We start from the raw sequence: 13,811 nt of genomic DNA, 5'->3' as shown, positions 1-13,811 counted from the left end.
ATTCTTTTATGAGGCACGACATGCCTAAAATTCAATCCTGGTCACATGTGCTGCGAACAATTCACCAGAGTGAAATTAGTTTGTCGGCACATGACAATAAAAGATATATTTTAGACGATGGCATAAGCACTTTAGCTTATGGTCATCACAAAATCCAGTGATTTTTTTTTCATAGTCATTTATTTGTTTTATGTATTTTTTTACATTCTCGGTGATTTATTTATTTTTATATATTTTTTACACTTTTACAATTCCGGTGATTTATTTGTTTTTTATAGCTATTTATATATTTTTTTACATTCTCGGTGATTTATTTGTTTTATATATATTTATTTTTACACTTTTTACAATTCCGGTGATTTATTTTTTTTCAATATATTTTTTTACACTCCTCAAATGAAAAGATGTCTCCTCTCCCTCTGGTCAAAGTGAATTGGTGGTATAAGTGGTCAAAGTGATGGACAGTGCTTTATGGACACTGTGTAAATAATTTTTTTTTTTTTGTATATATTTTATGGTGTTGGTTTTATATATATTTTTTTTTTTCTTTTTTGGGGGGTTAGATTTTTTTTCACGTATTAAATATATAAATTGTGTAAATATTCAATGCTTTATGTATATATATTATTTTTCCATGAATAAAGTTTTTAGTTCGTCTTTATCAAAGTTTCTGTCATTCTTTGAGTTATGTGTATGTTCAACTCGTAATTGAGAAAAGAAATATTTAGGATATTACAAAAGAAAAAAAAAAGTTTAATTTAAGAAAGATCCCTCTTACGATAATTTATGGATGACCCCTCTAAAAAAGTTTTTGACTTCAGGGGTTAGCGCGAATGAAAAAAAAATTCTAATAATAATTTGTGAAAGATCACTGGTAGAAATATTCAGTTGTGACGTCATTACAGCTGCGTTGACTTGATGTCAGACACAAAAGTTTAATTTAGGAAAGATCCCTCAAGATCACACATGAAAATGACTCAGGTGCTGGCTGGTCTTTGAGGGATGGCTGCGGATGCGGCGGGGCAGAACTGTCAAATTGCCTCTACTGATGAGAGTTTTCGCTTTTGAGACATTAATTTGAAAACGTTCGTAAGATGGTTTAAAAGTAGCAATTTGCTTACAGCACGTATATAGCATTCACTGACAAGAACCAGAATTTTCGGAGCTCATGTCATTATCGGGTATGTCTTGACAACTGAAAGAAGACTTTTTTTTCTTGTCAAAACTGCCGTCCGCGCGCATGCATTCAACAATGTCTTCTGTTTTTTTCTCTTTAACTTCGGAGAATCTATGGCAGGCTCAGGCTCATTGGGGGGGGGGGGGGGGGGGAGGCAATGTATGCGTTGTATCAGAACCCCATTCCCATTTAGTGGACCACCATACACGTAAGAAGTGAAACCAGTTGACCCCACCCCTAGCAGCTTGATGACTGATTTTCTAGTAAAAGTTTTGTTTCCGGCTCCCTCAATCGCGGGCGGTGCTCTGGTCAAGAAAAAGGAGGCTGGAAACCATAAATCTCTTCCCATTTGGAAGCTTTTTTTTTATTGGAACTATGTATAGAAACCATCTTTTTCTCTTTAAGCTTTCCCGCAGTGACGAGTTAACCGAAATTAGCGACGAGTAAACGAGGGTTTTTTAGCAGTTATCTATGAAAACTAAACTTGGACGAAGAAAAGTGACGACTTAACCGGAGTGACGACTTATTAGGGTGACGAGTTAACGAGGTTTTACTGTAATTGCGTTCGCGGATGACACGGTTCTTCTCTTTTGTGCTTCTGATTATTAACAGTATTTTGGAGAGATTGATAATGATCTCCTAATAGTAAAAAATTGGTTCAGCGCTAACCACATCCAAATTAACGTTACTAAAACCAAGTTTATTAATTTTTCTTTAATTCCTACTAACCAATCTGGCGTAAGTATTACTTTCCATGACATCAACTGCAACAATGATTTTCCTTGCACTTGTCAAGATCTAGAGCAAGTCAGTACAATAAAATATTTAGGTTTGCATATTGACCAAGATATGAAATGGAAATCGCATATTAAATATTTATTAAATAAACTTAGTAAAGTGTTAATAAAAAGGTGTTAGTTGAACATTGTTATAAATAATAAAATTTGTAAAGCATAAATCTATGCTTTTTTCCCATTCCCATCTGATGTACGGTCTTCTTGCTTGGGGCAGCGACTACTTTACTAATCTTCAACCATTTCTATTCAAAATAGAATTTTACGGGTTATTACTAATGATTATCACTCGCCTACATTTGCCCTTTATAACCGCCTACAAATATTACCCCTTCGCCATCTTTATTTTTACAGATCACTATTGCTCATTCACAAAAATCAGTTTTCCTTCAACCTTAATACCACTCGCTCGTCCTCAAGAATAAATAGTACTTACACTCTACCACTAAGAAAACACTTTACATATATTATTTCACAGTTCTACAATTCACTTCCTTTAAATTTCGACACAAATGTGTCTCTGCCTACCTACAAACATTAATTAAATCCTCTTATCTGAGACTAACATAAAAAAACGTTAAAAAGTGGTTCTTTTAAATTATGGTGTAAATATATTTAATTTGTTTTTTTCCTCTGAACTTATTTGTGTGTATATATTTTTTCTCTTCACCTTGAGCTTACACGTCCTCAGCACTTTTACCTTGTAAATTTTTCCTCCATGTTAATTACTCAAAACACCATCGTTGTCAGTGTTTAATTATATATCTTGTTTTAATCCCCTTTTTTTTCTTTCCTATAATTATTCTATTGTGTATCATTTTCACTATGTTAGACGATTTGTCTATGTATTAAATATACAGTATGGGCCGTTCCTGGCTCCTTGGGGTATAACTCCTTCAATTGTATATGTACTTTTTATGCTTGAATAAAAATAATAAATAAAAAACAAGATATATAAAAACCCATGGTTTCGGTTATTCGCGGTCAGCCCGGAACGTAACCCCCGCGAATACGGGGGACGACTATTGCGTCCCGGCATTTTATGAGACTTAAGTTCTAGGAAAATGTGTATAACGTTTGCAATGACTAATTGAAAATTCTATCCATTAACATGGTTAAATAGTGTATATAATCTGTATTTATTGGCTATTTTACTAATTATATCAAAATTTCAGTTGGAGTTTTCAAAATTTGAATTTTTTTTAGCGTCTAGACAATACACGTGACCTATCATAATAGTGAAATAAACCAATTCGTATGAATGTTTCAAGAAATGAAAGGGTAATGAATATATTCTCGTGGCACGGCGGTAGAGAAACACTGCTAGTTTATTCCCTTATAATGGTCAACTACTTTTTCAATCCTCCCAGTAATTGAAGAAAACCCAGGCAGTGCCGGCTATTATAGCTAGTAAATAAATTAGCATTATTTACATAACATTACAAATTACCAATAATACCAGAAAAATATAACTATTCTGTTTGCTACACTTACGCCGAAAAATCCCAATTAAAAAAAAAACCAATGAATTTTTATTTTAATAAAAACCCACACACACCTCAGGGCCGTCATTTCAACTTTTTCGAGGGAAGGGGCAAAGCACATGCACTCAATGTATGTATGTGTGTGTGTATATATATTTGTATATATCATAGCTGACAACTTTTGAAAATGAAAATTCGGGAGATTTTCGCGCAAACCCGTATTTTATGCTAAAACCACTCCCTAATAAATACAATAGGGATTTTTCAAATATAAAAGTTAGAGTGTAGGTAGGCTGACCATATTTCCTCGAAAGAAATAAGGGGACATTCGGATACAAAATACGGGACATAGCCAATTATCGCCAAGAACAACGCCAAAAGTGAACAATGTTGCCAAATATTGTTGAAATTACAGAAAAATCGCAATGGCGGGAAACGAAGCATTACTGCTAATTGCTGTGGATTCCACAAAATAAAAGGTTCACCAAACCAAATATGGGAGAATAATGTTATTTGTAGTTGTAATAATATAATTTATGAGTTCAAAAATTTCTTCAATCTTCGACTTCAATAAAGAATAAAACTCCAAGGCGTCATGTAAAAAACGGGAGAAACCGGGACACTTTTGTCAAAAACCGGGACTGTCCCGGGAAATACGGGACGTATGGTCACCCTAAGTGTAGGGAATAAAATACCTACTCAAAAACAGAAGTCAAATTAAAATAGGGATTTTACACACATGGAAGTTAAACCCTTGGGAATAAAATTCCTACGCAAAAAACAAGTGAAATTGGAGGCCAAAACTTAAATGATGTAAAAATAAATATTGTGTTCAATCAGAAACGCTGTGAACAAACATTCTGAGCGAATGACCCCAAAATCATCGGAAGATGAAAGAAAACGTCAATTTTTGAAGAACACTGACTTTTTGTGACACTTGCTTGATGTTTTTTTTTTTTCATTTCACGAGTGATGGCAGTCTTTCCATCGATGTTTATGTCCGTAACACAACTTGTACAAAAAGGAAAAGTCGGCCCTCTTCTGGAACGTTTGATGAAAGGAAATTCATCGGAATAAGTATCTTTAAAATTGATTAAATATGTTTTTGCTTATCAGTATTCGTGTTTTGTTACATCGCACGTTATAACAAAAGAAATTTTGACCACATGCGCATGACTATAATCTTCAATTATTATCCAGGGCTATTGGCTGTTAAGCCATTTCCCTGCACGATAAGACAAACAACTTTGTTACCATCAGAGGGTTTGTAAAACTTCCTTAAAAAGGGAATTTCCCCATTTACGACGTGTGACGTCATTTCGAAAGGGGAGAAAAGATGCCCCACAAGAAATTCCTTAGGGATTGTTTTCATAAGCGGGGATTTTTTTTAATGAAGTAGGGAATTTTAAGGGACAATTAGGGATTTTTGTGATTTTCGTAAAAATTCGGGAGATTTAAGAACTTTTCGGGATGTCGAGCGATGAAGCTAAAATTCGGGAGACTTGGCAGCTATGATATATAAACCATTTTTAGTGTATTTTCGAAAGCCGGGGGGGGGGGGGCAACGACCCCCTGCGTGACGGGCCTGACACAACCTTCTTAAATAACTTGAAAAACGATACAACTACTTTGGGAGGATCATGTTACAGTCTCCTACATTTATATTTGGAATATATATTTTTACGATTCCCACTTTTCAGCGAAAAAAAAATTCAAAGAATTCTTTGACAAAATATGATTAAAAAAGAACATTTGACGAAAAATTAAGAGCTACAAGGCAGAAGGATGTGTCCCTGCTTATTACTTGAAGTTCTTTTCACAAACTAATTAGTCCACAAAACAATTAATGTCACACACGGAACGAAATGACTAGAACATCAGTATCACCATGACAATTTTAATAAGCAACAGCAATATATATATATTATAATAAATTCCAGGGAAAAAAGGAAACTTCTCCAACCTGATTACAGTTGAGATGCAAAATGACATCTTCACGAGGACAGAGATCTTATCGAGACACAAAAAAGGAAATATTTCAAATAAAGAACAGAATGATCCACGAGAGATTACACACATATATATTAATGTACATGTATCATTCATTACATTATTTTTTTTTTGCCATCCCATGTGATGTTTTCTTCGTTAGATACAAAGCCTATGTACAAGCTTCACTCTCGACTATTTGAGATGAAATTCGGCTTTAAAAAAATTTTATGAATTCTCACGTTTTGATGAAAGTAAATCACGATGCGTTCTCAGTTATTAAAGAAAACAATTATATTTTTCTTCCCAAAAAACATTACGAACAATTTACTGACACGGATGAGCTAAAAAATTCACTTTGAAAACGACACGATGATAGATAACCAAACATCAGACGAAACAAGATGTTAACACAGTAATTGAGGAAGATCACATACAATTGCAAAATCAATGCATAATACAAAAATTTACATGAACAGCTAAAAAACTTGTCTCTGTTCCCAAATTTTTGTACTTCAATTGCCAATAAAAATAACTGAAGATGCTATTTCTAAAGGGATGTGTTAGTTTTCGTTGTCACCTCAAGAACAATTGGCATTTAAACGCACAGTCACAATAGAAAAGGATTATCTACGTCATGACTAACTGCTAGGGAATATTTTGATATCGAAAGAGTTGGACGAACACAAATGCATTTCCAAGACATGTTTTGTGCTTCGATTAATAATTTAAAATATGTATATTTATGCTCAAGAATAATCATTAAACATGGTAGGATCCATCCAACGGAACAAAAACAAGTGTGTCAGCGTTCGATGTAACAGGTCGCAAAAAAAAAAAAAGAAATGATAAACTACACAAGAAAGAAAACACATTATGCATAAAAACTTGTTCTAAAAACAATGCACCACTGATGAATCACATTTTGACAGTTGACTAAGGATTTTTTTAAGGTCATTACTAAACAAACAGTACTTTCCTTTCGAACCACTGATTGTTCCACTTGATGGTTTCCATTCAACAGGAACCTATATCAGAAGCAATTTTCCTAGGATTCCCCACAATACATTACTTAGAGATGCTTGCAATACATACCTTAAGATTTCCACCATGATGGCCGAAAACAATATACTGTTGAGATAAATGTTTTGTAATGATCGAGAACAAGCACAAGGTCAAAAAATAAATAAGTCATTCAGAGAAAAGTATGCACAATGAGAAAACTAAAATTCCATCATCCGCAAAACACTCGCTTCCCCAATCGATGGCAGAGAAATTAGACAAGACATACTCACAGAAAAAGAAAACCGCCGAGGGCGCAGTATCGTGCGGACAACTGTCATATTTACATTACTATTACTTTTTTTTCAAAAATCCTGTGGCATTAAAGGCATGATTGACACAAATGAAAGGCAAAGTGGTTTGATAACAAATAAGATAGTCTTAATGTCTGTCGATGGTAATGTAAGATGTGATATTACATAGATTCATATAGTAATTCACACCAACTCAAGTAAACTCGCATAAATTTAATGTTTAAATATATCAACAGTTTGACAGATGCCCGCCATTCACCTCATGCGAATAGCAGGTTAAAAATTCTATTATTTCATAATATTTATATATATCAATATTTATTGATTATAAAATGCAAAAGAAAAAAAAAACACGCCACAGGATTTGAAACGTTTACTCTAATTGTTATTTACGATTAACAATGTCATTTATGCAAGAAAATATAAAAAGACACGAAAAGAAAAAAGCTGTGGTGGCACATGTTAAATTTGTGCTATCACAGACGACCTTCGGTTTTAAATATATTTTACACTCATTTTTTAAATATTGTTTTACACATGGTCTGACACCCCATCACACATTCAATAAAAAAAAACAAAACAAAAACACAATGACGTACGCCACTGCCGCTAGAAAGAAAAGCACATTTCTTCAAGGCACCAACGATGTTCAGATGAGAGATGATGACAACCCATCTTCGAATGTAGAATGATATTTGGAATGCTAAATTACATAGATCTTTCACTCGCAATCAAAAACTACAATTACCATAGTCAAACTTTTCTGTCTGAACATAGAATAGGAAATAAATCAACGACATTGCAGAGACTAGTTTGTAATGCTGCAGGAACATCACAGCCATTTTCCCTTCCCACATTTTTAATACTGTTTTAGAAATTAAATTAAAATATCTGACGAGAAACGTAGACAAAGCAGATAAAAATTTTTTTAAAAAAACAGACGTTTCTCTAAAATGACCCTTACGAACTTGATGTTGACTAGTCTACGAAGCATCTGCGAATGAAGGTGAATGATGGAGAACCCTAACCAGACTCGCACATGACACACTTAAATACATCTACAAGAAATGCTGATGAAACCGAATGAACTGCAAAAGAAAATTTCAAGCTATACATAAAAACGTGCGATCAAATATTTCAGGGGAAAAAATTTACTCCAAATATCACTCGAAAACTAGAATGTGCCAGCCTCCTTCGTTACAGAGGCACAAATTTTTGAACGAAAAAATTATTTTCCACGAAACGATAAACATACAAAAAACAAGACTAGAGATAGATATACGCACACGCATGCGAGATGGGGTGCAAGTAAATATTACTCATAAATATCAAACATACCATGTGTACAATTTCAATTTTTCACAGAGCTCTCCTTGAAGCCAAGTTAAAATTCAACCGATCTGAAATCTATATTTCTTGAGATATTACGGTTAAATGTAAGTTATTTCGCACAATGCGATGGCTCTCAGACCACTTTTGGAAGATTAATCTAACTCGATTATTTACAAACGGGGGGAAAGAAAATTGTGGGGTTTTTTTTCATGATCAAATAATTTATCTTACAAAGTTTGAGATAATGCCTGTCTCCAAAACGTGTTAACAGTTCGAGAGCCATCGACGTGCATTGATAAGGGGGAAAAAATATAGAGACGATACACAGATACATACATACACGTCATACTAAAGCTCATCATGTCAGGATTTGATGGACTTTTTTTTTTGTTCGCTGTACATGAGGGAAAAAATGAACTTGCGCCAACTTTGACACATTTGTTAAATACAATTCCATTAGAAATCGGAGGAAATATATATTTTTAAAACTCAATCCAATGAGTATCTCATACCGATTCCTAAAACGCAATACTGTTCGAGGGGAAACCTTCATTTCCCGTTACATACATTAACAATAAAATAAAAATGTTTCTCGTGCCTAAGATACTATTTAATGAATTATACGGTATTTGAAAATTCAAGCTCAGTTTCCGCATTGTCAAAAAGATATTTGTGTCTATCTTCTGACTCGCCTGTTTTTCCAAGATCTCTATTAGATTAACAATTACGAGGTGCATATCGAGATTTTTCTCAACACATTATGAACACACACGTGTGTGCTTTGACTGTTAATGAGAACGGATGAAACATTCCACCGCATCAATTACAAACCGGCGAATATACAAAATAAAAATATAGGCGTGGTTACGAAACCAGTCGCACATATCACAGATTGATTTTAGTCAGGTTGGGAAATTGCATGACAGCCCGAGAGAGCCTCTGCCAGGCTAACAAAGTGGCTATCATTGTAACTACTTCTAACCATAAGCTACATGAAGTCTCCTCTTAATGGGGGTGGGAGGCATCTCTGGATTCGACATAAACCTGTGTCGAAAGAAATGGTTTCGTAAACAAATACAAAACCTGAGGTCGCGTTCGCACAATCACCGATATAGTGCAAATCTTTTTCTTTTCAATTTACTCCGTACAGGAGAACTATTCCGGACACATGCGACACAACTTCTAAACATTATGGAGGAAAGTTTGACTACTTAGAATGCATCAATACCCCCTCTGCACATACTCGATAAGGTTGCACCGCACACGTTATAGAATGGAATTGATTGCAACCATCAATCCCCAACACGTGCACATACAAATATAATCACAAGTTATATCTGAAACTGGCGCAGCTTCAGAAAAAGATCTGAATCGGCACTTGGGCAGCTTAAAACTGTTTTCTATTAGTAATAGATGTCTGTGAGATAATTCAATGCATCAGTTTCTCACAGATTTCGTGTTAGTATCCAAAAAATATTACATAATAAATGGTTTCCTTGAAAACTTAACATTTTCTAAGATACATTATTTTGTCACAAAAGAAAAACTGTCACACTCACCATACCATAGGCTTTGTCACTTGTTTTCCCGTATGAATATGAAAACAAAACAATTCAAAACCAAGCAATAAAATGATTTTACACACGCACACAACTCCATTTAAGGCAAAGTCCCCATATTTTTGGGTGTTAATAGTGCCCAAGGGACGAAAATCTTAGGAGAAATCTATGCCACTATATCACATGCACACACAATATTCCACATGCACACACTTGATACAAAGATTACAGTATACGCACTATGGTGAAACAGCGAGAACTTGCTACGATTGTGCCTCAAATGGAGCAATTTACACACAAAACAAACTATGGAAAAAAAAACTCATCCAACCCAAAGTGCCATCAATTATTTTTTGCTCTTGATTCCTATCAAATGCGATTATTAAGGGCACGTCTTTACATAGACGTTATGGGAACAGTGGCAAACTTCTAACACATATGTAAAGATTTTAAGATGCTAACCATTCTTTCTAATTTGAGAGAAAAAATTAAAACCAAAACTTTAAAGCTCAAAGCATTCTGCAGCCTTGCCCTTTCTACTTTTCTTACGATTTTCCTGCAATTCCTTTTAAAAGTTCTGATGAATCGCGGTGCACAATAAAAAATTGCTATAGGGGCACGACCAAATGCACCTTCATAGGAAACTGCAAAAGAATTTACACAAGTGCTTGGGCTAAGTCTACCATTCAGGTAAAAGCATGTCATCACATGAACTTGAATGCTTTTCCCATGTTTCTCTATCTTGTATTAATTACACAGCGATTTGGTACATAAGGCACTCTGGGTTAGAACAGCAAATATTTAAGAAATTTTCTCCTCGCTATAAGTTCTTCAACAAGCACTGTGGGACGGCAAAAAATCGAAAGAAAAAATATATATATGTATATATAATAAAAGCAACAGGTAAGCATAGCATACAAAGATTACGATTCCAGCATGTGATTATATATATGTAAACATTGGACATGCTCACACAAAAAATTGCCAACAACAAAATTACGATTACACGAAAGTCCCCCTTGCTGCTCACACTCTTGACAACCTCACCTGTTTTTTCATTAATTATATTTGCGCAACCTTTTAATGTGGTCACACAATTTAAATAAAAAATACCGATGAGCACAAGTTTTCACGATCTCTGGTGATGTAGATAAATGTCCGAGAATCTTATATCTAGGAATTCCATCCCAAAAGACGAGATAATCTTTATATTAATGCTCAAATTAATCTGTGTATACAGCTACATATACAAAAGAAATTCATTATTACCGCACTGCTCTCATAACTTGAAAAGAGTGGTGTTTTAGTTATTTATAAAAATATAACAATAAGCTATATCTGTCACTGACCTTTTTATTTTATTTCCAGCGTACAATTATACAACTTCACACACCCTCGCCCAGCAGACAGATACGAAGGGGAAAAAAAATTAAATAAATATAAAAAAAATAAAAATTTAAAAAAAAATTTCAGCTCTAGCATTAGGCAGCATTTATGATTGGCATAAGTCATCTGCTTGTCAATGAAATTGGCAAATTTCAAGTATCATGATTCAAATATGAATAATGATACATCAAGACTATGATTGCCGAATAACTGATTATTTTGTTCACGAGGTAGTTGAAAGGAAAAGAAATAAAGTTTTATATAGCATAAATACAAGGCAGAATTACGATAAAAAAAAGACAAGATTTAACAATGTTTGCAACATCATCTTGATAACTGTTCCCCAAGTGATGGACAATTATTTCTCATTGCGAAAATGGAAGAAATGGTGCAAACAGTTCTTTTTCTCTTCTAGGGTCTCAAATCTCTGCGTCCAATAATATGTCCATGGACAAAACAAATATATACACATTCATTGGAAACATATTGAGAATCAATATGATTGCAGCATTTTGATTCATGAAGTAAATACCGCAGTAGGAAATTCAATACTGTGAAGCTTGACAATTTCACAGCCATTTATGGCTAGGTAAGGGAAAGCAGAATTACGTAAATGACTCCTAGAGAGATAGAAGGGGGGAAAAAAGTCCAACCCTAACAGATGACTGAACAGAAATGAAAAAAAAAAACCTTTAGGCTGCTTAGTAATGATTGAGAATGAATCTCAACCATGACTGGTAAAGGCAAGAAACAGATTTAATATTACACATAGTGTAGAATTTTCATGGCAGTAGACGAGCTAGATGTTTTTCAATATGCGAAGTAAAAAAAATATCACATGTCAAACTTGAAATATATTTTTTAATTTACTTCTTCGTTGGCGACCCTGTTTTTCAAATGTCAGAAAGAATGTCACTAACTCAAAACGATTAAACTCGCATCTGAAAACAGATAAACATGGGCCTTTCTTTTCTTCTACTCTAGCCCCGTTTACGCAGACAAGATGGCGGGCACCATGTCATTTGTTTTTATTTTTTTGTTTGCAAACCCACTTGTCAACTTTTTTTTCGTAGGTACAAAAATTTTATTTTTCAGGAATATCTGAGGTGTCAATACCTCCCCACAGCTCTTTGTGTTGTGAATGGAGGGGAGAAGAGGGAAAACATGGAACTTGTAATGTAAACCGGTTTTAGCAAAAATCCCTATCGCCGGTAAAACGGCATCCTCATTTCCTGTGTGAACAGGACTTCTGCTCAAGATTAAAATTCGTTAAGACCGTGTTTGCTTATATCACAGTTAATTTTTTTCCACTTTGCTAAAAACTGCAATGTACTACTGAATTGAAAAATTGCACCACTAAATGCATGATGGCACAAAAGAAAATTAATTGCACAAGTTTACGTGGAAAATAAATATCCAATAAAAATAGTCTCGTCACGTATGTCGTCAAGACTGGGTAAAGAAAAAAAATGCTATCAAGACGGAAAAAAAAAACAAATTCAAGAATGCACTCAGCAGCATCGGGGACATAGGCCACAATTGTTAAATACATATCTAGAGTAGTGTTACACATTTAAAATACACAAAGTCAGTGGCAAACGTTATAAATGAACAAAACTCAAAATAGAAAGAAAAAAAAAAGCCACTGAATAATTACATCTAACTAGTTTTAAACATTTTTCTTTTATCGAAAAAAACTACACTCACCATAGATGAGAGACAAAAGAGATAAAACGACATAAATTAAAGTAAACATCGTTTCTTAAAGATGTTAAATAGGACAAAAAAAAAAAAGAAAAACTGACTGAGCCCTAGGTGCCGTTGCATTACCATTTGAATTATGATGTTAAGTTTCCGCATTCTTTTGTTACGACTGCTGCAAATGTCAAATGAATCCAACAAGCTTGAACATACTCTCTGAAAAGGCTCAGTACCGCTTGATGCTCTCCTCCTTTCCATAAATGTTGGGAGAGCAAAGAAAAGAAATTAAAGTCTTCCTCCCTAATTACCCCACCAATCAGTGGCAGCTGCGTGGTAATTTCCAGCATAGTTTCCACGGTATGGGTTGACGTACTGGTTACCACCATATGCAGCGAAGTTTGGAGACGTGAAGTTGTTAGCGCCCATCGGACGAGCCGGAGCTGTGGGGATCCTGTCTCTGCCTCCAAGCTGGCGGTAGTCACGTCCACCAAACACACCAGGACCATACCTATAAATAGAAATAACAAGCAATTAAAAAACTACAGGTAGACTATGTTTAGAGAGACACCCACAACTGTTTCACATGTGGTATGTCTCGAAAGGCATCAGGAAGCTAATATACTACTACTTAACCAAAATGCACCTTATGCACATAGTATATTTTATCTTGCACATACAAGCAATTCCTATTGCACCAGGAAATGTCATTTCTTTTGCTATATGTCAGCTTGCAAATTTGCCACACTACCAACATGCTTAAATATGTCCTAGATTAATGATGCACACACAATCATAATCTTATTCACCTTATGCTTTTCCGAGGCTTAGTTGGTACTGGACTGGAGTATGTTTTAAGGTTTCGGAGACCATACCTAAGGCGGGACAGACTTGGTTGAAAGGGGAAGAGAAGAGCTACACAAGTCTTGGGACTTGAGTTACAAAGAGACTTTTTTAATGTTTATATTGGAAAAACGCAGATGTCAGGGGATATGATAAAAGTGTTAAAAATTTTCAATCGGGTGGACCATGAATTAATACGCCGTCAATCGACGTATCTGACCAGGAGACACCAG

The 13,811-nt window shown here is 34.7% G+C and overlaps 1 protein-coding gene across 1 annotated transcript in view; it reads right to left on the bottom strand.

Moving 5' to 3' along the window:
* Nucleotides 1-5,336: 5,336 nt before the first annotated feature.
* The window catches only part of LOC149067975 (ATP-dependent RNA helicase DDX3Y-like), a 77,521-nt gene continuing 69,046 nt past the window's right edge, over nucleotides 5,337-13,811 (bottom strand). Inside the window, exon 16 of the mRNA XM_089251994.1 lies at nucleotides 5,337-13,246. Coding sequence (XP_089108120.1) covers nucleotides 13,039-13,246 — 208 coding nt within the window. The 3' untranslated portion in view covers nucleotides 5,337-13,038. The remainder of the gene's footprint in view (nucleotides 13,247-13,811) is intronic.

Source organism: Pholcus phalangioides, unplaced genomic scaffold (genome assembly GCF_987345545.1).
Source record: "Pholcus phalangioides strain wild (caught in Gottingen) unplaced genomic scaffold, Ppha-v1.0 ptg000028l_1, whole genome shotgun sequence".
Taxonomy (NCBI): Eukaryota; Metazoa; Arthropoda; class Arachnida; order Araneae; family Pholcidae; genus Pholcus; species Pholcus phalangioides.
The sequence above is the reverse complement of the archived record's forward strand: the minus strand, read 5'-3'. Positions and strand labels throughout refer to the sequence as shown.